The sequence below is a fragment of the Periplaneta americana genome, chromosome 1 (assembly GCF_040183065.1).
Source record: "Periplaneta americana isolate PAMFEO1 chromosome 1, P.americana_PAMFEO1_priV1, whole genome shotgun sequence".
Classification (NCBI taxonomy): Eukaryota; Metazoa; Arthropoda; class Insecta; order Blattodea; family Blattidae; genus Periplaneta; species Periplaneta americana.
The window spans coordinates 167393891-167419895 of record NC_091117.1 but is presented as its reverse complement, the minus strand read 5'-3'; the positions used below and the strand labels follow the sequence as shown (position 1 = coordinate 167419895).

Sequence of the window (26005 nt, the reverse complement as noted above, 5' to 3'; positions counted from 1 at the left end):
GAGTCCGAGATATGAGTGCTCCAACGTATGTGCGAGCTGCTTGGGGAAGAGGGAGGGTACTGTACCACTCTTTTGAACGACTCCTCAAATGGAGCAAGAATCAAAGAGATAGCTCGCATCAGTGAACGATTCAGACACATCTCTACTTGTAACTGTTATTTCGGAACTGTTATTTGGAACATAGTATTTTTCCGGAACCGGAACAGCCGAAACTGTTCCGGGAAAAGAACAACTTCGCCCATCACTAGTACAAAGAAAGCCCAAGATGGATGCGTGAAGCTAACAACCCTGATGCTCCAAAAGTTATTATGTGGTGTGGAATACTTGGTGATAGTATGGTTGTGGGACCATATTTCTTTGATGGAAATATAAATCAACACACATATGGGGAATTGCTGGACAGCACTGTAATGAGTTCCTGTATGATTTGCCATTGAACAAGAGGGTAAGAATATGATTTCAACAAGATGGGGCCACAGCACGTTATACTCTAACAGTTCGCTAGAAACTAAATGAGATGTTTGGTGTGCACTAGGTTGGACAAGGTGAGCCTCAGCCATGGCCTCCATGGTCACCAGACCTCACACCTCTCGATTTCTTTCTATGGGGATTTGTGATACAGCACGTTTTTGAGACAGAGCCTACATCTATAGATACTTGAAACAAAGGATCACTCATGTTATCCAGCACAATTTCCAAAACAAGAGAACATCAGGCTTTGATATAACAACCATAAATGATGTTCTCTTGTTTTACAAATTGCTAAAGCCTGCTACTGTCTAACCATGACCCACTGTTATTTCTTAACTGCTTTTTTCTTATGGCAATGTTATATCCTTATATTCTATGCCCAGAAAAACACAGGATATATAAAACACAGCAAGTAAAGAAGATAAACTTTGTTTAGTCAATTACCTAAATAAAAGTAACTAGAGCTACCATCTAATTGCATTTTTGAATAAACTTAAAATAACAGCAACAACATTCATAATCACATAAAAATATTTCTGTACCGTTTGCTTCTGGAACACCACCAGTTCCTCCTTCGAAGTTCTCCTCGTCCAGGAACTTCTTTGGTTTGATTTTTCTTCCAGACCTGCTGACGAGTTCTTGTTTTAGGGGAGACAAAGCAGTAGCACTATTAGAGTTTGTGGGTGTTGCCAGTGTTGATGAGTCAACTGATTTCACAGATGCATCATTGGTATTTGATGTTGACTTTCGCGATGTTTGTACTGAGCTTCTTTTTGCACGTTTTGCTTCTGTTTCAGGCTGAAACAAAAGACATTTAGAATTTTATACTGTCAGAAAAAGTATTCCCAGTTTTCTAAAATAGATGTAAAAATGAAATTGTACGAGAAACATGAATAAGGTTACATATTTAGTTTGCGTCTCAAAACTTTAATTATAGTAGTATAGTAGGCATATGAGTTTTTAGGCTTTCACGGTGACTGTGATTGAAATTCCAATAGTAGTGTAGTGTTTCGAGAAATTTTTTCCTTCTTCTTTCTTCTATTCTTCCTCCAGCTTGCCCTTCACGAACTACAGTATTTACAGTTTCTCAGCTTGTTCTTCACGAACTATTTTTACAGTTTATTTAATTTACATGAATATATGTGCTTCAAATGAGATTAAAAAGGCGTGTAAAAAGTGGGAAGCAGTACAAAATTTTATTCAAATTCACCACTCTGATAAGGTTGTAGCAGTGTGTGCAATAAATCTGTTTAACGACAACACAATGTCACATTTCTGCAAAATCCTCTAAATGAGGCAAAAGCAGGTGTCATTGGATAGGTTCTTAGTCAAAGTAAAAGATTCCAGTCAGTCAAGCAATTAGAAGTGATTCTGTTAGTGATAGTGAAAATATTTTCTTTAAATGTTCAAGAAGTTTACTAAGCAATAAAACAGGTGAAAGACACTTAAAAACAGAAAACAGTAAAGTAATTTGTGTTGCACTATTGTATTGAATTTTACCTAAATTATACTGTATTTTATATGAATAAAAGGTTGTGAAACGAATTAATCTGAGTTTGCATTGTTTTTATGGAGAAAGTCACTTTGATATGTGAGTGTTTTGGATTAAAAGCACATTTTCGAAACGAATTATGCTCGTAATCCATTTATTGTTTTGAGTGTATATATAAAATACAAAAGTCTAATTTATTTTTCTACTAAAAAAAAATAAAGAACTCAACTAACCTCAGTTGTGCTATCATTTTCACGTTTACGCTTTACAGAGACTTTCTTCTTTTCTTCTGTTGATGTAGATCGACCTTGTTTGGAGCCAGGTGTACCCTTTTGCGGTGTCTCATCAATAACAAGAGCAAACTCATGATCACTGTCTGCATCTTCTGTGGCTTTGGCATCAGCATTGTCCTGAAAGAGCAGTATTTTAAATGTTTTGTATCGAAGGTGAGACAAATCGTGAAATATATATATTATTCCTTTAGACAAATTATAAAGAAAAATAAAGCAGATCAAAACACAAAAATCATGTTGCTTGTAAAAATATAATCTAGACATGGAATAGGACAGGTAAGTAAACTTACAGAAACAAAGGGGTCATCTACAGCATGTCTTCTTAAATGAGCACAAAACAGTACAATAAAATTAGCAGTATAAAATTCAACATGCATATAAAGGACAATAATATAATTAAAACTAATCCCGATGTATTTTAAAAGAATGTGTTTCCTAATCAAGATTTAGAATATTAAGAGACATTTATGTGTGTACATGCTTGTTGACTGAAAAAGATATTACAGAGAGAGAAAAAAACACGCATGCAAGCACACACACGGCCCGAACATAACTAAATAAACATAAAAACTGTGTGAATTTTCTTTATTAAAAACACAACACAAAAAATACACAAATTTTAGATTCGAATATTCACTGAAAATAAAAGTTCGTGTGAACTTCCTAATGTTGTTGTTTTCTAATGCCAGGCATTTGACAATAAAGTCATTTGAGCTCTTGCACTCTAATATTTTTCAAAGATATTATCATGGTCAGCCAATGAAGCACAGATTTTGAGGTGTTTCGAATCCATTTCTTGGTTTGAGTTGCACAATGGGCAGTTAGGGGACTGATATATTCCAATTCTATGCAGGGAACTTCCTAATGTGACAAAACTCACAGCCCAGACTGTGGCAATCTGGCAGATTTTATTTTTTATTTTTTATTTTTTTTTGCCCAGCCAAAAGTGCTGTTGTTTTGGCATTGCCAGTTATTTGGGTGCCGATTACAAGAGATTTTACTGTATTTATTTTGTTAATGATAATTTATTTGTTGGATTTTTTCAATATAAATCACAAATCTGTGGCATGTATAGAGAAATCGTATTCATGTTTCACTGTTCTTTAATATTTCACGTTAATTTTTACCGGTGTGACAAAGTCATCAATAAAAGTCACAGATACTTAAATGTCACAGTCACAGCTGTCACAGATACTTGAAAATACCGTTTAAGCTCATCTAAATTATGGTTTATTTAACGACGCTCACAACTGCAGAGGTTATATCAGCGTCACCGGTGTGCTGGAATTTTGTTCTTTTACATGCCAGTAAATCTACTGGCATAAGCCTGTCGCATTTAAACACACTTAAATGCCATCGACCTCGGCCGGGCTCGAACCCGCAACCTCGAGCATAGAAGGCCAGAGCTATACCAACTACGTTAACGAGGGTGACTTAAGCTCATCTATAACAACAACTATTCACTAGTATGCACTCACTACATTTGCACCAAATTACTGCTCCTTATAAGATTGGAACACATCTTTATATTTACAATATCATAATCACTATCAGAATTAGTGTTATCAAAATGAATTCATTCTGGTTCAAACTGATAGGGATGAATTTCATGAGAGGCCTTGATAATATACACAAATGCCCATCAATGTAAGCATCTGACCGAAAAGCTGCTGCTGTATTTCTTTCATTGCACAAGCAATGTGTACTGAGATCCAATGTCACACTACAATGCTTATCTTTCTTGTACCTCGAAATCTACTGAACTGGTGAGCACATGATAAGACTTACTGCACTTATTTCCTCTCTTTTACATTTATTAACTAAGAATGAAAAATGCATTTGTGTTTCAATCCCCTTTAAGCTGATACCAAGGATTTAATGACTGAAGGTAAGCTATGCCGCAAACTGTCTCAGATAAATTAAAAATGAGATTCAGCTGACAGTGAATGAATGACCAAACTCAAAGAGACTGATGGTCAAATAGATAACTGTACCAGTTTTTCAAAGTATTACTTAAAGGCCCTGTCAACTTAAAAAATGTACTTTTAGGTAGAAAATGATTCTAACAGAGTAGGTGTAGAGATTAGTTTCTGTAAAAACCCATGTGTCGTATGATTAATAGAATGGCGACAACCCACAGTTAAAAATTCCCAGAGTTACAAAAGTGACCTCACAACTCCACTGTGGCAAGTCACGGCCATTAATAGCAGCACTGAGCTTTATACGGTAATTGTAAGCTTCTTCCCATGCCAGTCTCTTCCTATTATTAGTGTAAGTTTCTGGTGTCAGGTGTCATGTCTTATATGAAATAGTTATTTCCACGAATCATGGCTGGAATCGGGCAATACCAATTTGAGCCCAGGAGAGATGAAATTGTAAGAATATGGGAAGAAAGCAGTGAGAATACAGACCGGCTAGGAAACACCGACCGGTGTTTCTGTGGTGAATGTCTTTGTTTCTTCAGCAACTCATCAAGAGTGTTTCTGTTGCTGTGAAAGTGCAATGATAAGAGATGTAAAGGGAAGTGCTGAGTGTATTACATTTCGCAATGCATTTCACGCTGTTGTACTAAACAAAGACACGTCAAATACTGCTAGGCATGTTATGATGGTGAGGGCGGAGTATAATTTTGAATGGGAAGAGTTACAGGAGGTAAATAACAGGAACATACGCAATGTAGCTCACAGACAGTTTGTTTACTGCATTAATTCTTGGAATCCCTTTTGAAGAGGAAAAAGAAAAGTCATACCTTCATGCATAATAAAAGAAATTCATCGCGAATGTCCAGGCCCTGACAATGAGTACAGAAACATTTCGTATTTTGATTAATTAGAAACTGTATTTAATTTTTAAAATATTCACCACAATTTATTATATTTTGCAACCAATACTCAAAACATTTTAAAAAATTATCTTAATTTTTACATTTTTTTTTTTATTTTGCCAAATTGTTCCTTCCTTTCATAAGATTTTAATATCTTTATCCCCAATAAACATAATGTTGCCTCTCATATGTACGGCAATGGAATGTGACGATTTTAAAAAAGCAACTGTAGCATTCTTGTGTGGGAAAGAAAGTACTGTTGTCTATGTGAACTTCAAATTATTCAACAAAATAAGTGTTTTCTTTTAATTCGGTTTAGTGACCTCAAAGAAGGCTATGAAGACCGTCACATTCCACTGTCGCACTCTATACAATGTGTATGTAATGAGGGGAAAAAAGAAAAGAACACAACCCAAAAATAAAATTACCAGTCGATTTTGAACGAAGATCGTTTCTGTGGTCCTAAGCTTTTTTTCATTTGACATGTGTATTAATTCGTAATTAATATGAACGATTAAAAAAATGTATGTACTAGTTTATGAATAGAAAAAGAGCATGTCAAAAACCACTCTTTTGTTATCAGGGACGCTCTCACATACAATTTGATCAAAATATTTCACTCGATTTTTTTTTTGTAATATCACTTTCCCTTTGATTTGTATAATAGGCCTAATTATATCCATTATTATATTCGTTAGTCTTTTGTTCAGTACTTACAGTTGCACTTGCTGGTGGAGAAGCTGCTGCTAGTGGTGATAGTGCTGTCGTTGGTGCTGGTGGTATTTTCTCAACAACAGCTCCACTCAAAATTTGATCTACTTCTGCAAGAGCCTCATTAAAACCCTTCCGTTTGAGAGGTTTGCCATATTTTTCTTTATTCTCCGTATATAAGAAAAGATCTTCAACTTTGCAAACAGCACTGCAAAAAGAAAAAAAAAAGCAACATTACTTGGGTTAATTGTTTTCTGTATATCAGTTGTATATGTATACATAACATTTTCAACATTATAAAATTGTAAATATAAATGCAGTCCCATAATACTGAACACAACAACATACAAAATCCAGGCTGGTCATGGATGGTATAAGGTTCTGCACGTTTAGTGCTAGAATACAATTTTTTTTTTCTTATTATTGGTTTTGTGTGTAATTTTGTGATAATTAGCAAACAACAATTTAAATAACTGAGTGAACTACGAAAATGAAATCTATACCAAAGAATAGTGTTAAATAATATTTAGTTTAATCTGACTTCAAAGTAGTATGTCTATGCTATTAACACTTCTGCTGTCATCCATATGCATCCACAAGTCCGGCCCATTATATACTGTTACTAAGTTTGTGATCAGAGATCTATTATACAATTCATGCATATCATTGTTACATTTAACGACGTATTTCAGCTGAATCAAACTGGACCAAAAATCTCCCTTAATATTTAATTTTCAAACTTCTCGCTTGGTCAGGCTCCATGTGTTTGCATCATATATTTACCAATAGTTGAAACACTATTGTGTATACAATTAATTTAAATTGTGTTCGAAATTGATATAATTTCTACACAGAATAAAAAGACTTGTTTGAATTATGGAATCTATTTAAGAACGCATATTTTCTGTCATTACACTTATTAACAAAAATACAGGATACTGTATATGAATTAGTCAATTGTTTCAGAAGTATAATTTTTAATTTTAAAACTTCTTGGCTCCAGATTTCTTTTCGTCACCACTATGTAATTTGTTTTACTTTCATTAGCATTCAAACTAATTTTTGGTATTGAATCAATTCTACAAACAGTTTTATTTCCAATTCACATAACTAATGATGATAAGTTATAATTTTAAAACCGAAGATAATATTCTTTCCAATTCATGTATTTTCGCTTTAAATGTTAACATAGTAACTGTTTAATAATTTAACAGTCATATTAATGTGCAGGAAAATCGTTCGTTACCTTCGAATCTCCTAAAGGTCCCGTCGGCATTCCCAATTACTCTAGGATATATGTTAAAACTCCAAACAGTGAACTTCATGATGGAGCTATGATTCACACATCCATAATTTATTTCAGCTTCAATTCAGTGCTTACCAACTAAAATGAGCAATTCTATACATCATTCAAGATATAATGCAGAGTGCCTGTCACTTAACAGTACTCCCATTACTGCGCATCTCATCCACTGATATATAAACTGTCAATATACCAGTAAGATCATTCGATTTCACATCATCACACCAAATAATACATATATTATCTCACATTTTGATCAAATTTGTCATACCTATCTTGCAGTTACAAAAAGAAAGCATACCTTTTATTTTCAAACTCACAAAAAAAAAAGATATTTAAACTGTATTTTCAACATTTTATTATAAATGGCTTCTTAATTATATACATTGTTCACTATAAATCAGTAGCCAATTGAGTTACAGAGCTGAAAGTGGTTTGATTTTAAAATTTTCTTAAACAATATCCATATGATATACAAAACAAGTTACGTAAGTGCCATCTTTCAAAATCCAACTCAAAATTTGAAAAATGGTTTCCTGTCAAAAAATAAATAAATACAAAAAAAAAAAAAAAACTGAAAAAATGTAAACTGACAAAAATGTAACTTTCAGAAGGTGAGAGGTAATCATGATAGGATCGTAGGATATGTAATGGAGGCATGGAAATATCGCAATTGCGACGAAAATAAAAAGTCTGCTTTTTGAGTGCCTTTTTTCAGTTTTCTTCACATTTCATCACAATTGCAACCCTTTTGAAGCCAGTTTCATTATTGCATTTCACATTAAAAACAAGAAACAACTGGAGAAGAAAAAGTGAACAATGTCAGGCTTCCAGTTCCCTTATTGTACAACAAAATTAAAGAAGCAAAAAACTGAAAACTCGAGTTTACTGGAGACAGTTCGAATGTGTTTAAAGGTCAACTTCCAATACACAAGATGGACCACCCTGAAGTTCGGAAATATTTGAAAAAGTAAGTAAATATTTAAAACTAAATGAAGGAATGTTATTACCAATGACTGCATTACTTTATATAAAACAGAGTACTAGGATATTCTAGTGATCTTACTGCAATTAATATTAATATCATTCACACGAATCCAGGCTTTGTGTTTGTTATTACAGAGAAAACTCAGTAATATTCACCCATTTAACTTATTACACTACAAGATATTATATGCTCTTTTCTCCCTTTCCTTGGCATTCCCTACATCAAATCACATGACATTCACTGCTTAATATGCTCGTCATCCCATTTACGATGCCTTCTTTCAATGTCTAAAAATTCTTAAAACATCATATATTAAAGAGAATTGAGAAAATCCATCTTGAATTCTCAATTTACCATTAGCGCCTGCAGCAAATGCATGTCTAGGCCATGTTGGAGTCTGTGTTTGGTGAATAGAATAGAATGGAATTCGGTCCTTATATCTGCAATACTCTGTATGTAGAGAATCTGGTCGACTGGCTGCTAGTTTTACTTCCATTGTCAATGAAGACAGTACTCATTGCTGCAAATCCACATGGTTTTGACTAGCAACTTTTAATTACTTTTGTGCAAGATCGTGCGTATTTGCTTGTTTTCCGCACAGAACCAATACGCAGTAAGTGTGAAATACCACATTCAGTATTCCCAACGTAACACACATAACAATTTCCCTCTTCTTACTGCTTAAGCGCGACATTCATTTTACTGCTTTAGGCTTTTAACATATTATTTTTAGAGACGTTTAACATAGTAATAATTATAAATTGGAAACTTACCACTGCAATTTCACCTAAATTGCAATGTTAATTATTGTTTTTAAATATTTGCAAAAATTAAGTAAAGTCTACTACTCCACGAAACTTATTGCATTCCTAATACAAGTAACATTAAGGAAGCCGTGAAAAAATGAACAAGATTCCAGATGCCGATGTTATTACTGCAATATGTTATATAAATAATATTGTTGAAATATTAAAACGAAAAATAAATCATTACATAACCTTCTTCTTCTTCTTCTTCTTTGGCACTACGGCCCTTGTAGTCTAGGCTTGGCCTCCCTTAGGATCTTGGTCCATTCCTGTCCAACCAGAGCCTTCTGGCTCCATCTTCTCACGCCTAGAGTCTTTAAATCTTTCTCCACTCCATCCAACCATCTTAGTTTCTGTCTGCCAATATTGCGCCTGCCTTCTGGTTTTGTGTTTAGAATCTTTTTTGGTATTCTCTGATCATTCATCCTGATTACATGTCCTAACCATTCCAACCTACGGGCTTTGATTTCAGCAACAATATCTGGAGATTTATATTGAGTTTTCAGTTCTGTATTATATCTAATTCTCCAGTGCCCATTCTCATATTTAGGACCATAGATTTTCCTTAGAATTTTCCTTTCCCATGTCATCAGTTGTTGTTCCATTTTCTTCGACAGAGTCCAAGTTTGACTGCCATAAAGCACAATTGGTCTTACGACTGTTTTATATAATGTGAGTTTTGCGTTTTTACTTATGCATCTTGCTCTCAAAGTTTTGTTGAGGGCTCTCAGGCATCTATTTCCCCCAGCAATTTTTTGCCTCATATCCGCATCTGCAGTGTTTTCTTGGGTAATTAGAACTCCTAGATATTTAAAAGAATCTACTTCCTCATATTTCTGTCCATTTATTATAATATCTTTATTACAAACGCCACTTGGTCTTATGTTTCTCATATATTTAGTTTTCTCTTTATTAATTTTTAACCCCATGTGCTCTGCTTCTATTTGAATTTGAGTTACTATTTCATTTAGCACTCCAAGAGATCTACTCATGACCACAATATCATCCGCATAGGCCATGCACTGTCTGGTCCTATTAAATATGGTACCATTAAAATTTATATCAATGTTCCTAATGACTTTTTCAAGGCCAATATTAAACAGAATTGTAGATACGGAGTCTCCTTGCCTCACCCCATTTACTGTTAAGAATTTATCAGATAGTTTTGTTTGTATCTTTACCTTATTATATGTTTTGGAGAGGGTTATTTTTGTTAAATTTACCAATTTGGTAGGGATACCAAATTCTCTCATAGCCTCCAGAATTTTAAATCGATTCATGTTATCAAATGCCTGCTTAAAGTCTATAAAAAGCATATGTATGGGGATATTATATTCACTTGTCTTCTCTAAACACTGTTTGATCGTGAATATGTGATCGGTTGTACTTCGTCCTTGCCTAAAACCACACTGGTATTCACCCAGGAATTCATCTGTATATGCTTTAATATAATTAGATACTATATTTGTAAAAATCTTATATGTAACATTCAGCAGCGAGATTCCTCGGAAATTGTTACAGTCCAGCTTGCTGCCCTTTTTGTGTATGGGGCATATCAGCGCGGTTCTCCATTCATCAGGAATTTCTTCTTTGTTCCAAATCGCTAATATTAATTCATATATGTAGGTCCAGAGACGCTTTCCACCTTTCTGTATCAGCTCTGCTGTTATTAGATCCTCACCAGGCGCTCTGTTATTCTTCATTTTCTTAATTACGTTAAAATTACATAACCTTACCGTTTGTTTTAAGTTCGCATTTATAGACTGGGGGGAAAAAAAAACAAACGTATATCACGGCCTGCTGGAGTATAGTAAACATAGAAAACATTTTATAGCAACAATGTTGAAGAAAGATATTTTGGTTTTCCGAAGTTGCCGTCATTAAACAGAAACCAACATGGAGATTTCATTGCAACTAATTAGAAATTCGTCTTTCAGGTATGTAATGAACGATCTTCGCACAAAATAATGTACGATAGACGAGTGGTATGTTTGTTTTCATGTTCTCGGAAATTAAAAAAACTCAACTACGTTTCGCTTTTTCAATCTTTTCCTCGAACATGAAAATGTCAACATACCGCTCTTGTAACGTATATTACTATTGTTACCAATTGATCAAATTACTTTTAGTTGTTTTTGTCACTTTCATACCAGTAGACACCCTGACAATAGTGTAATGGATTCAAACACGGTATATTCACCGTCATTCCTAGATTGTTTGCAACACATCTTTGCAATTAGTTAAGCGTTCACTGACTGGCTTTGCTTCTTTTCAAGCTCATATAATGCATCATGTAAAATAAATTAAGCTTCCTTCAAATTTTCTTATCCCTGTGTATACAACTTCTGCTAGGCAGGTATGCACAGAGTAGGGGGAGTAGAATGATACTTTAACTTTTCACTTTTCAGGCATTGCTCGAGCCATGTACAGAAGAATGGTGAATATACAAGACACACTGCTCTATCACATTAACAGATACCATTGGCAATATGATCATTTCAGACATATAATATATTTTCTTCTTCTTCTTTCTCCTCCTCCTCCTCAGTAAGAGAGTAGACTACTACACTATCTACCAAAAAGTAATTGGGCACTGTTTTTGCCCCTTTAGAACCTCGTGGTACCACTTCATGTTGCTATAACAACAGCCGCCCTGTCAGGCATGCTCTTCACTAGTTTGTGTAGGATATCCACTGGAATGCATCGCCATTCCTCTTGCAACATGGCACTCAGTTGGACAATGGAAGTTGGCCCCATGTTTCGGCAGCTACTATGCAGTGGTATGCAGGCAATAATGTTCACCGGTTGGACTGGCCTGCACAGAGTCCTGATCTCAATCCCATTGAGCACCTTTGGGACGAATTAGACCGGTGATTGAAGTCTCGGGAGATGAGGCCAACTTCCACTGTCCAACTGAGTGTCATGTACGGCAAGAGGAATGGTGACTCATTACAGTGGATATCCTACACAAACTAGTGGAGAGCATGCGTGACAGGGTGGCTGCTGTTATAACAACAAGAGGTGGTACCACGAGGTTCTAAAGGGGCAAAAACAGTGCCCAATTACTTTTTAGTAGATAGTGTATTAAAGTACTTAGACATGAATGGCCCATTGTGTACCTCAAACTAGAAATCAACCCGAAAGACCACAGTGGGCAACCAGCTTCACGATATCACTAGGACAGCTTATTCACTTATTGCGAAGTGTAATGATATTAACAGTGAAATTTTAAAATATGTACTACAAACTAATGCAACAATATAAATTAGAAACAGTGCATAACATAGACTACCTTCCTTTTGCAACTATACATTCCAACAACTCTACCTTGGAAAATGTTTGGAATAGGACAGATGTTCATATGAACCTTTCTCTCCTCAAGATCAGCACCCAAGGTATGTGCACAAAAATACTAGAACTAACAATTCAAGACTTGTGTTCAAACACTTGAAAGAGTGGGAATGATTAAAGACTTAAGAATTTTAAAAGCACTTACGTTTCTCCAGTTCCATAAAAAGATACATGATATTTGGCTCTATTGGCTGGAGCATCAGTAACACTAACAACCTGTAAATGAACAAATAATACAATTTTACAATGTATTTTCTGACTAACAATTGATATTCTCTTCAGACATTCAACGCTGTTCTAACAATTTATACGCACATCCTAATATATTGAACAATTTATTTCTACATAGTTTGCACCTCCTAGAATATATCGTGCTGCATCTCCAAAATCCACTATGTGCATTTAAACAGACTTTTCAGGAGAATGGAACAAAAAAAGGCATCACTTTTAATTCCCTTGACTTTCAAAACTACTTTCGGTATAATTTCATAATTTTTCATGTAATGATTGACATTATACCGAAAGTAGCTTTGAAAATCAACTGAATTGAAAGTGATTACTTTTTTCTTTCTCCTAAAAAATCTGTTTAAATGCACATAGCGGATTTTGGAGGCACAGCAACAATATGCCTGTTCAAGTGCTTTACTTAATACAGCATTTGAGATGATTATAATTTTAGAACTTCGTAGTGATATGCGTGCAGGTGTGAGTGAGTGTGCACACTGCAGAGCACCAGCACAATAGAACAATCATGACATGAAGGTTAAGTTGGTAGAGAATTGCCAATATTGGTCAGTGCTTGATTTAATTGCTGGAATTAACTGTACTTCTGGGATAAATGAATTCGTCCTAGCACTTTTTACACTCCACAAAATAGTAAAAATGTCTCTAAAATTACAAATTCCCTCTAAAGAAACTATGGTAAGTCAGCATGTTTAAAAATCAAGACACGTGCGAAGGTTATCAGGGCAATGGGATAAAAATTCATAAAACTGGAATGTGTGGTCACCTTAATAGGCACTGTAGATTGTCAGTAAAATATAACAGCGCAATAAAAGAGAAATTGCAGAATAAAAATAGTAAGAGGAAATAAGTACTCAGCCAGACTGTCAGCAATAGATCTCACAGGACTCTAGTATTGAACTATCAGCTTACTTATGGCAGGACCTCTAGTATAAGTAATTTCTAGCTAATGGAAGATCTTAAAAAGGCTACAAAAATACAATGTTAATTTGCCTTACATTATACACACAAACCTACATAATACAACAAAATGAATAATAGATCTAAGTACTGTAAAATCAGAACATACTCTTGCAGGCCAAGGAGGGTATCCACGAACTTTAGCAAATACTTTGTCTCCTGGGCTGAACTTTTTTGCCATCTCCACCACAGAAAATCTAGTGAGAAACATGAATGTTGCATAATTAATATAATATTAATGTTAAACATTCTATGACAAAATATAAACAATATCCTCCCATTAAATATGTTCATGTACTTAGCAAGGAACCTACTTTTCAAATAATGTATACATCCAATAGCAATAAGCAACAGATGCAGGAAAATGCTATTTTTTGCTTGCAGCTACAGTATTAAACCAAGAAAAGTGATCTTATGAATTTGAACATGTCTTATGTAGCCTAATAAATATTAGTTGACAATTTCGTAACATAATGCCAGGACAAGACATACAGATATAATAAGTATCTAAATAGATTGTCTTGATTCTTGTCAATGGTGGTAGTCCTGGTATGCAAATACGCACTTGAAGTTTACTAAAAATCTTTTTATACTTAAATAGGCAAGTAGTACTGTTCACAATTCATTTTTTTAGATCCAAATGATCAATAACAACCACTATTTGCATCAATGTCAGATAACATTCAGATCACAAGCGAACGTATACTACACGATTGAAAATTCTACAAGTATCATCACAACCAATCAACAATATAAGATCTATCAGTTACAACACAACATCAACATTGTACATAGTACCTCAAGACATTTCATTCTTCGAATATTCTGAATTTTAATTCATTCTCTTTTAAGCTAATTTATTTTATTCATTTTATTCATAATTCATTTTAACATTACCGGTACTGACAATTCATATAATTCTAATTGATTAATTTGTATTCATAATGTAACATGAGTTATATGTATACACAATCAATTTTAATTTGCATCATATTGAAATTAATTATCCACCAAATTTATTTATAGTTTTATACATATAGCTCATGAAGATCAAACACCATGTATATATTACTGGCTTGATGCAAATTTGCTATCTCTAAATATAACTAAAACTACTTTGGTGCCATTTTCTTTAACAGTCTCTGGATTGAACAAATTGAAATCACTTTCTCATTTAAAATTAATAATCCACAACTCATTTTGTAAACTCTCTACAACCTGTAAATGCCCTTGCCTGAAAGAATCTGTAGATGTGAAATACCTGGGAATTATTGTTGATCAGCACTTGAAATGGGATAGACAAATCACCTTTTTATGTAACAGAATACGTAAAACAATTTACAAATTTGTAAACCTTCGCCATTACTTGCCTACTCACGTATTACGTTTGGTTTATTTGGCTCTAGTTGAATCTGTTATCCAATATGGTATAATTGGATGGGGAGGCATTACAAAAACTGCTCTTTTTCCTCTAATTATGTTGCAAAAACGTATAATCAAAATTTGTTTGAAAAGGCGACTGGATTATCCAACAAATTTGATCCATTCTGAATTGAATGTTTTTAGAATTGACCAAATTTATGAATACTCTTTAATGAAATTCTATCATAAAAATAGAACGAAATTTGTAGCTCAGCCACATGCTCATAATACGAGACGAAATGAAATTCTTAAATTAGTTGAACCTAAATATTTCACATCTGCTGCTTTACTACACAGTACAAATTATGGTCCACGGCTATATAATTCGATAATAAAATTTCATCCAGAATTGACTACTTTAAGCAATGAAATTTTCAGATCCAGAATTAAAAAATTTATATGACAGACTTCCCTGTATATATATATTATGTACCATGTATTGTAAAACAAGTTTATTTCTATCCTAAGTGTATTTTTCTATTTTATCTTGGTTACTATCTCAACATGACCTGCACTAATTATACTACTAATAATAATTTAATATTAATCCATCAATCTAAACATCGTCTCTTTTTTCACTCAGTTATTATTAGTATTATTATTTACTAATTTTATTACAATCTTTATGTGAGCTTTTTTCTTAAGTATTTTGTCTACAAAGTATATGTATCTATGTAACGGAACTGTCCCCGAACACGAGCTTTGCTCTTTCGGGGTATTTTAATGTAACGTTTTTATGTATATGTTATTATTAAATAAATAAATAAATAAAAATAAATAAATATTGCTCCTTTGTTATTTGCCTAGGCCTATATTAACTGTCATTAAATTCAAATTTTCCTTCATACTACACCAAATTATATTATCTAACTCAATATGTTTATAGCAGTTGGATGACCACATGGCCAACAGCACACCGAGCTTGCTACCAGACACAATATTGTCGAAGGAGTTTGTGACGTTATAGCATCACTTAGCCCACGCCATGCTAAGAGGGGAGGATACATGATACGCAACTTGAGGGGGTATATAAGACAGGTCAAATCGCCATACAATCACTTGTTTGTAAGCTAGGAGGATAGCTACCATACTCTCCCTGCCACAGACGCCATTTTTCTCTGAACCAGCATTTTGTCGGATGTGGTTTTCACGGCCAACATTTCCCCAAGTAAAGAAACGCATTGCTGGCTGTCTCTGCTTTCCCGACCCAATCTCCCTAACCAATCTATCTCCATATCATTCTTCTTGACTACTTCCCCCCCCCCCCCATTTACCATCTTGTCTTTATTTCACTGTGCTCAAACCCTCTTAAAAAACTTGGTTTTCTATTCTTGACTTTCCTCTCTGTGGACGACCATCGCCGGCCATTTGTCAGCGGAGCTCGTTAGCAGAGAGTACCCCCCCTTCCAGAGGTCGTCAAATCGCGGGCCATGTTTGTAGAGCTTCGACAGCTGGAGTTGGTTCTCATCGGTCGTCGAATTGCGGACCGTGTTTGCAGAGCTTCGATAGGCAAGAACCTTCCCCCACCCGTTTCCTGTCTCTCAGTTCTCCTACCCACTGAATTCGCACCCCTTTCGAGCAAACTCTTCAGTTCTCCCCAGGCACTCCCATTTCCCCATTCTTTTTACGTTATCATTCCGTCAACTTCATACTAGCTCCATCGCTACCCTCCCCTTTGTCTTGTCTTCACTTCTCCCCAGGCACTCCTGTTACCCGTCTCCTTCAGTCCTGACATCAGCACATCTTCAAGTTAGCTTGAATCAGAGTCATAGGGCCAAAAATTTCAATAATCTATATTTTCTCAACATCAGTCCCGTTTCCCCTGCCCAAGAACTAGAGAAGATTGCTACTTGCTTTAATAAACAACTATATCTGTACCCGAGTATTTTCTTTCTACATAGTCGCATCATCTCCCCCCCCCCCCCACACACAAACTTCGGCACAACAACAACAAGTTAGCACAGTCTTTAGGAATTGCAGAAGACAAAAATAAAGTCATTAGAGAAACTCCAACTCTGACAAATGAAGCAAAAAAACATGTAATAGAATTTTATCAACGTGATCATATATCATGTATGACTCCTGGACGAAAAGACTTTATAAATGTCACCAATGATAATGGTACTAAAAGCAAAGTTCAACACTGCTACCTCTTCTACATCATAAAAGAGATGTTTGAATTTTTTCAAGCAGATAATGTAGGTGAGAATGCTTTAAAAGTCAGCTTACAGCAAGTCCAAGTTTTTTTTTTTAATTACGGCCAAAGTTTTGTTTATCTATTGACAAGACAAATGCATGTCTTTGTATGTATCATGAAAATATGGCATTGCTTGTAAGAGCTTTAAAAAAATTCTATCCTGATCTTGTACATATTACAGATTTCATGAACTGTAATACTGGAAATTCAGTGTGTGTCAATAGAAAATGCGGCAGATGTACACACAAAATCGAAACACTTTTAGCTACTACCATAGATGAAGATATTCTTTCTGAACCACTACTGTACCATCAATGGGTAAGAGATAATGAAGAGAAAATGACAAAATGCTGTATTGAAGAGTTTGTCAATGATGAACTTAAAGCATTAACTGTTATGTCACCAAAGTACCTCTTCCATTGTTATGTGAAGAGAAAGCAGTCTACTTATTTTAGAATGCTTCCTGACAATGCTTCTGATACTGAAGTTCTCCTCCAGGTAGACTCCCGAGAGAACTACAGTATCATCCATCAAAATGAGGTGCAAAGCGCCCATTGATCGCATGATCAAATAACTTCGTTCACAGTATACTTTTGATACGAAGATAATATGAAAAGATATCTGATTATATGACACAAAACAAGTATACTGTTGCACAATTTGTATATGTATTGTACTTGTTGATGAACTTGAAAGTTTTGCTCCAAATGTCAGAATCCTTCATATTTTTTTCTGATAGAGCTGCTCAACATTTTAAACAGCAGTTCACTTTATCTTGGCAACTACTGTTCCAGTTCCCGTTACCTGGCACTTCTTTACCACTTCTCATTGGAATTGGTGGTACAATGAAGCAGAATGTATTTGACAGTGTGCGAGCAGATCGTATTGATCTCATTGACGCCAAATCTTTTTCTGAATGTGCTAAAGCAGTATCAGGGAAGACAACCATCTTGTTTATTTCCAGAAATGCCATTGAAAACAAGAAAAAAGGCTTTGATATTTTGTGGAATGGAACTGAGGAACTCCTTGGCATACATAAGTTTCACTACATTTGGGCACACTCTTTGTTGCAAAAATATCAGTAATTTCTGGAGAGGGGTCATTGTTTGCCTTTAAAACTGAAGCAATCCATGATGTAAATCCAACAGTATCACCAACTGAAATCTCCAAAGAGCCAGTGTGTCATATCAAATGTGAAAACTGGTATGCAGTGACTTGGCCTCAATTTCGGTAACTGGTTTATTGGACTAACCATATCTGTTGAAGAAGGCAAAATTAAGTTCAAATTTCATCATCAGAAGAATCCTGAGCTTAAATCAGTTTGAGGAAGTTAATGGACATTGCTTATGCTGATCCTGACAATATATTCTACTGTCTGTCAGAACCTCCATATCCAATGTCATCTACAAGGTCTCGATACCTCAAGATCAGTAACTGTGACTTCAAGAACATTAAAACCCTCTTTGTAAATAGGAATAAAGTATAATCTGTGCTTTGTTCAAGAACATTAAAGTAATTTTAATGGTTTATTGTTTATTTAATACATTAATGTACAGTACTATACCCCACATATTGTTTAGTCAGTCTTGATAACATTGTTTAATACATTTAATGAACTTGTAAATATTCATTTCAGTTCTTTTATACATCTGTTTTCCTCTTCACCCTTCAAAATAGGTCGTTACTTGAATAAAAATGATACCTACTTATTTGCGCTGGATAATGTGGACAAAAAATATTAGTCTGTAACCATGATCTGTTAATCTGTAACAAATATAACAGTAAATATACTATGTATATGTAATCTATTTTGAAAATGTGATTTAGTAGTATTCTTTGCTATTGAACGTACTCTACAATGTGAAGTATAAAACACATGCCCAAAGGTATTTAATATAATGAAATTGCTACTTATTTCAATCATTGAATAATCTCGTCCATTCTGTTAGTCTATAACTAAATGACCCAGAATTTCTAAACTACTTAAAACGCAGCAGGTGAACATTGTATTTGAAAGTGTAAGTTCTTTCCTACCAATTGTTATTAAATTTATGGCAAATCATATGCTTAAGATGCAAAACACAAATGTAGCAGTTCATTAATGTTGTACAAATGTTACTCTGTAACCATGGAATTGTCCTACTGTAATTCTTGAATATAGAAATCTTCCCACCATTTGTGAGTTGCCGCATGGGACAAAGAGTACTTAACCATATAAATGTTCAAGTTCATTGAATCATTGATTTTGTTCAGACAAATAATATTTGTGACCGAGTAAACATATGTTCCTGATTTTATTGAAGGTAATTGTTAAATTTTGGTTATAAGCTATAATTCCCATTTTTAACATATGTATCCTGATGTTTTTAACTACTTTTTGGTTAAACGAGCATTGAGCGGATTCCGCTGATTTTGGAATAGACACCGATGCACTTAGGTTAGGTTAGTTTAGGCTTTTATTATCCCGTCAAGATGAAGGTGAAAGCGATTGAGTGTGATTTTTTGTTTTCTATGTTGGCAGTTCAAGTACGTCGGTGTCTATTCCAAAATCGGCGGAATCCGCTCAACGCTCGTTTCACCCTACTTTTTATTTGTAATATAAGTTGATTTAGATTGGATATTTGGTAACGAATTTTATTATTTTTCTTGTATTTGTGTTTGGTATCTGTTTGTACACTTGTTCAGGTGGGGGTTTAGTTTATTTTATGATACCAGCAGTCGTAGTTCCATGCCGTGGCATCATGGTCTAAGGCATCGTGCCTAGGACTAGCATTACGGAATGTGCATTGGTTCGAGTCCTCATGGGGAAATAAATTTTCTCATGAAATTTCGGCTAGTGTATGGGACCAGTGTCCACCCAGCATCGTGATGTACTTGGGGAGCTACGATATGTAGCCAAATCCGGTTGCGAAAACCAGCTGTAACGACTGGGGGGGGGGGGCGGATTTTCGTGCTAATCACATGATAGCTCCATTCTGGTTGAATGATCGTCCACGTCTGTTTCGGCATGTGAACGTGAGGCCAGCATCCGGCTGGTTAGTCTGAGCATTTCAAGTAGTAAATTTTTTATAATTATCCTATGTTTCATTAATTGAATTTGTGTTTGGTATCGGCTTGTGCACTTGTACAGGTGGTGATTAGTTTACTTTACGATACCAGCAGTCTTAAGTTTATGTTGTTTATTGCCTGCTCCCACCTTTTTTAGACTTTGATCATTTTTTAATCATGGCAAACAAGTGGACAAGGGATTTCTTATGCAAATCTAGCTTGTAAATGTACCCGGCTCCAGAACAATTTTTCCTTTGAAATTATTCAAGGGATTTCGTGTTACTAGACAGCTTGGGAACATTTCTTGTATCTACTGTCGAGCAAAAAGATCTAGCAGCCAAGTTACCACATTCTTCTCAGCTTGGTGGGACACAAAGAGTGCAAAAATATATAAAATTTCCTATGGACTTCAACAATTTGAACATAAAATAAAAAGAAACTCTCTTTACTTATTAATGTGCGCCCAAATAACTTACATGTAGGTTAGTTGGGCATCAAATGTTAGTGTAAAATAGGCCTATAATGAAATAGCACAATCACGTTATACGAGTTAAATTCCTGTTTGCAGTACCGATGATTAAGCTTCCACACTGAAAAAATTTACATCACCTCTCGACAATAGTTACCACAGTCGATTATTAAGGGAATGTTCTCAACAAAATCCCTTACTCATTAGCTTATGTAGCCTATATTCTTAACGTTCAGCATAAGAAAAAATGTGGCGAGTCTTCGATCCCGCTACCCACAATACAAGGGAGAAGAAAACGTACTTACACTATTGAAAATAATCTCAAAATTGTAGGGCACCACTCCGAAGGCAAGATGTGTTCACTGTGAAAGCTGCAGATCCACCCCACGCATCCCAGCTATTTTCGTTTCTTAATACGCCCGACCGATGATTTTCTCAAACATTTTCACATGAAGTCATCATATAATCCAATGGACCAGCATTATGTTGCACTACGCGGGAAAGTATTCCTTTCTTCGGTTCAGGGTAAATCTATTTGTGTAGGTACCTAATTATCTACCAAAAAGCGTATATGCAAGGCATACCAAAAACGAACAAATCAAACTTGTCACTCATCCTCGACCTTAACAAAACTCATGTATTTTCCCAGATATGTGTATAGGCCTAATTGTATGAAGTTATACCATCTCTCAGTTTTATTTCAACGTGAAATAACGCAACACAAATCAGATGTCAGTTTCATGTGTAGCGAGAACTAAGATTCAATACAACGATGGGATACCAAAAAGGTATCTGTATTATCGGTGTAATTCGAATCGGAGAGTAATCACAATTATAGGCTACTGTACACAGCTACAGTTGCAAGTAAACATAGAATTGCGTGCTGATCGATGGGTGTATACTTAATAGCAAACTAAACTACATATACCACCTAGCTAATTCAGAATTCTGGCGCTAATATACCTACATTCAATTCAAATATGCACTTCAATCACATAACCTCACTAATAAAAAGCATCACGTTACAAACATACCAATCAAACAACAAGCATTGACGCGACCTCCATTTCTACATAAGCTTCATTGCCTAATGCTCGTAAACCATTGTACTACTTCGCATAATTCACATGTACATGTTTATATATAATCATAGAACTTGTTATCTCTAAATACAGCCATATAATAACAAAACTTACCCTTTTAAAAACAATCCAACAAACGTCTATAAACACCAACATACACAGCAAGAAATGGCGGGTTCCTAACACTATGATCACGTTCATAAATTTGAATATCAGTGTCACCAACGGGATACGCGGTTTCTAACATAGTGCAAGATTAAAATGTGATTTACAAACATAAATTGTATTCTTCGGCATTTAAATTGTATCAAGTTGCTTAAGTCCAATATCTTATTAAACATTTCCCTTACAGTTTTTATAGTTATTATTTTTAACAATATTAATTAACTTAAAAATCTCAACACTGATGTAATATTTTGAGACTGAAGTTAAATAACCGTCAATTTCAGAAAGGGTTCATTTGACTGAAATGTAATAATATTCAAATACCATGACATACAAATATATATTCAAGATTTCTCTGAATTTGAAAGACAGTTTCAGCAATTAATTCCAGATACATTCATTTCCGTAAGTGTGGCAATTCCTAAAATTAATGTCTTTTTGTACACTATTGGCCAATAAGTAACAGCACTGACTGGAAGTATGTTCTCAAATTATGCGAATAATTTACAACTAATGTACTTCAAATTTACCCGTAAAACTGATTCCCCTTATTTTCCTTCTTCTTTCATGCAGCTATTGATTATACACATACAGATAGTGTTTTTGTCACAATGCGATTATTATTATTACGTAGAACAAGTTAACAGTGTTTAAGCATCTTTCTGTGCTCAAATTTTTCTTCTCCATTCTGCTCTATCATGCCAGTCTCCTGCCAATCCTTCACATTGCATGGTTTTATCGAACTCCTCCATCCATGTAGTCCGTGGCCTTCTCCTCTGCCACGAACCTTCGGGGACCCATTCCAATATGTCTTGACAAGCTACAGGTATACTCTTCCACCCTCAGAACACGGCCCAACACGTCAACTGTTTGCTGCGGATATAATCCACTATAGAATTTTAATATACCGGTACTGTATTATTTTTCTCTTTATTTTTTCATTTCTCACTTTATACAATTTTTAACATCGAGCAGACCTGAGAAAACCCATTTCTGTGGATTCTAATGAAGATTTAAATTTTGAAATTAATATCCACACTTCGCTTCTTAAAACATAAATTGTCACTCCGAACTAAAGATTTGTATAGGTACCGTAAACTGGGGTAAAGAGGATCACATGTGGTAAAGTGGATCATATGTGTATTGCCTAGATAAGGCAGCGCCACATGGATCACACATGAAAAGAAAACCTTTCTTCTATAAGTGCCACTAAAAATAGTTTTCTTTGCATGTGTGAACCATGTGGCACTGACTTGTCTAACAATACACATATGATCCACTTTACCACATGTGATTCTCTTTACCCCAGTTTACGGTACTATAATAGCACAGTCTACTATATACAGTCGCGAAGCTTGAGGTGTTTTTTTGCAAATTTCGTGATAAAGCGCTCCAAGCGGTTAGCAACTAGAAACAATAGACTGTCCAAGGTCGACTTTGGACTGTATCGTATTTCTATCGAGTGCTAGCTCGTTGCGTATTTCACATCGATGCTTGTGAAATGTTCGTTATTGGTTGTAATGAAAATGTTAATGGCTAAAATATAATAATTGGAATAATAATATGAGACAAAGAGGAGACGTTTGTAGTGATATAAATTGTAGCAACAGTAAGAGAAAGAGACCAGAGTTATCCTTTTTCCGATTTCCGAAAGATTCAGAAAGGTTCCTGGGTTTCCACAAGAATGCTGTACAAAAACAAAACTCTTAATTTTGAAGTTCTTTGCGACTGTTACAATACATTATATCCTTACATTTCACAATGAAATGTTTCAGTCTAACCGAAAGGACATTAGATACCGGGTAAAGTTCTGTCACTTAGGCTGCTAAATTTCCAGAGAAATAAAGGTTAGGTCTACTTTTTTTTTTTTTTTTTTTTTTTTTGAGAGGATATATTTTTAATTGTAGCTATTAATTTTGTTATTATTTTTATGTGTTATTTTACTAAAGACGTAGAAAAAATAAGTTAGTATTAATGAAATTTATTGATCACGTTTTATTTTCAATTCTGGTGGGATTATTATTGCTTAGGCCTACTTTTTTTTTTTTTCAAAGGGTATGTTTTTAATTATAGCTGTTAATTTTGTTGTTATTTTTATTTGTTGCTTTACTAGAGACGTAGAAAAAATCTGTTACAATAAAATTTATTGGTCACGTTTTATTTCCAATTCTGGTGTGATTATTATTATTATTGCTTAACCTCATCCCACTTTGTTAACTACGTAAGCCTACACTACAAGTACCGGTACACGTAAGTTACTCCATTAATTCATATTTCCATTATTATTGTTGTAAAGGGAAATGCAAATTAATATTTATTGGTTTCATAGTTAATTATCGCTATAATCTTGAATGAGTGAAGCTAAATTTCAGTTCGTTTTGCACAAACAAAAATTATATTAACTTATTTCTTGCAGGTATCTTCGAGTTTATGGTGGAATTTAATATACTTCATTAAAATAATAAATTAACTTTATGCATTTAATATTTCAATAATAGAAGGAAGGTGTTAATTTTTCCAAAAGAACACGACAACGAAAGTGTAACATATTTTGTCGTCTGCTAGGAGAGGTCTGCGATGATGAGGCGATAGTAGCGATCCTAGTGGTGGGCAACTACCCATGTTTGCATTTTTACTACATATTGAGCTTCGCGACTGTATATAGTAGACTGTGATAATAGGCTATGTTTATTTTTTTGTTTTAAACAATCATATCCCACGTCCCTCAAATACATTTTAATATTATCCTCCTATGTACATCTCGGCCTCCCCAAAGGTCTTTTTCCCTCTCGCCTTCCAACTAACACTCTATATGCACTTCTGGATTCGCCCATCATGCTATCCCTATTGAGGTGACACTAACTGCGAAATGAAAGTTCTTGTTCACCAAGAAACATACAGTCAACCAAACAGCTCACAATATATTTTCTTTCTGCTTTTATTTTTTTTTTAACCTTTTCATTGTGTTTTTCGTGATTTACTTTAAAAGCCAAACTCAAACATTCTTCGATTCCGGTACTGCCAAATTTCTGCAAAACAATATTAGAGTTGAAGTGTGATACATTTAGTTCATATCACTTTTTCAAAACATGACAACTAATTCTTTTGTGTGTCCAAACATTAGCTTCATTTGAAAAGAAGAGACAGACATGGGCAGCAGAAAAGAGCACCAAGGTTCTTAAAACCACAAAGCTAAGGATCTCTTGAATATCATTCCACAATGAAATGTCGCAAACAGAGATAGAGGTGCACAACTTCTAATCACTAAATTGTACACCAATATGCCTGGATTAAATTTCAAATCCCTTTGCAGTGCATATGAAGAGAAGGTATATGTCACTGTTGATAGTGATTCGTCCGTCGGATGGGGACATTAAGCCTGGCGGCCCCTTGGTGCTGTTCAATAGGAGTAGGCTAGTGGAGGCACTGGGTTTCCCCTTCTCCCTTCCTAACCTTCATCATCATCCTCACGCATTCCCTACACTGCACTTACACATACATTCACCCGAGTACACCACATAACTCTTCACAGATACACATCATGCATTATCGGGTAAGGTTGATTGTCACAATGTGAGGATGTGGGGCAGTGAAAATCCTCACGCAATTGTGGCGCTTGAACAAGATTCACTGAAGATTAATGTTTTCTGTGCAATGTCACAGACAAAGCTCTATGGGCCGTTTTTCTTCTGTGAGAAGATTGTGACAGGTAACTCTTATCTGGATATGTTGGAGTTCTGGTTGTTTTCACAACTGAATGCTGATTCCGGGAATTTCGCCTTCCAAAAAGACAGGGCACCCCCTCCCCTTCCATTGGAGCATTGATGTTTGTTGCTACCTAAACGCAAACATTTTCCATCACTGGATTGGTGTGTTGGTGTGGGAGACTTAGCTCTATTCACTTGCCCCCCTCCCCACAGGTCATCTGATTTAACGCTGTGTGACTGCTTTCTTTGGGGGTATGTTAAGGACCTTGTTTACATACCCCCACTGCTAGCAACACTTGTAGAACTTTGGGAATGCATCAATGCTGCTGTAATGACCATTGACGGGGGAATACTACAAAATGTATGAACCAAACTCGACTACTGCTTGGATGTGTGTCATGTGACCAGAGGGGTACACATAAAACATTTGTAGAGTGTGAGGAAAACTTGGTGAGTATCTGTATGTGTAATAC

The 26005-nt window shown here is 35.0% G+C and overlaps 1 protein-coding gene across 1 annotated transcript in view; it reads right to left on the bottom strand.

The window, feature by feature from the left end:
- LOC138703635 (PC4 and SFRS1-interacting protein-like) overlaps positions 1–21905 on the bottom strand; it is a 103045-nt gene extending 81140 nt beyond the window's left edge. The window contains exons 1-6 of the mRNA XM_069831691.1: positions 21775–21905; positions 13552–13639; positions 12385–12455; positions 5798–5999; positions 2197–2373; positions 1014–1269 (exon numbers count right to left, since the gene is read on the bottom strand). Of these exons, the coding sequence (XP_069687792.1) occupies positions 1014–1269; positions 2197–2373; positions 5798–5999; positions 12385–12455; positions 13552–13623 (778 nt within the window). The 5' untranslated portion in view covers positions 13624–13639; positions 21775–21905. The remainder of the gene's footprint in view (positions 1–1013; positions 1270–2196; positions 2374–5797; positions 6000–12384; positions 12456–13551; positions 13640–21774) is intronic.
- Between the last annotated feature and the right edge of the window lie 4100 nt (positions 21906–26005).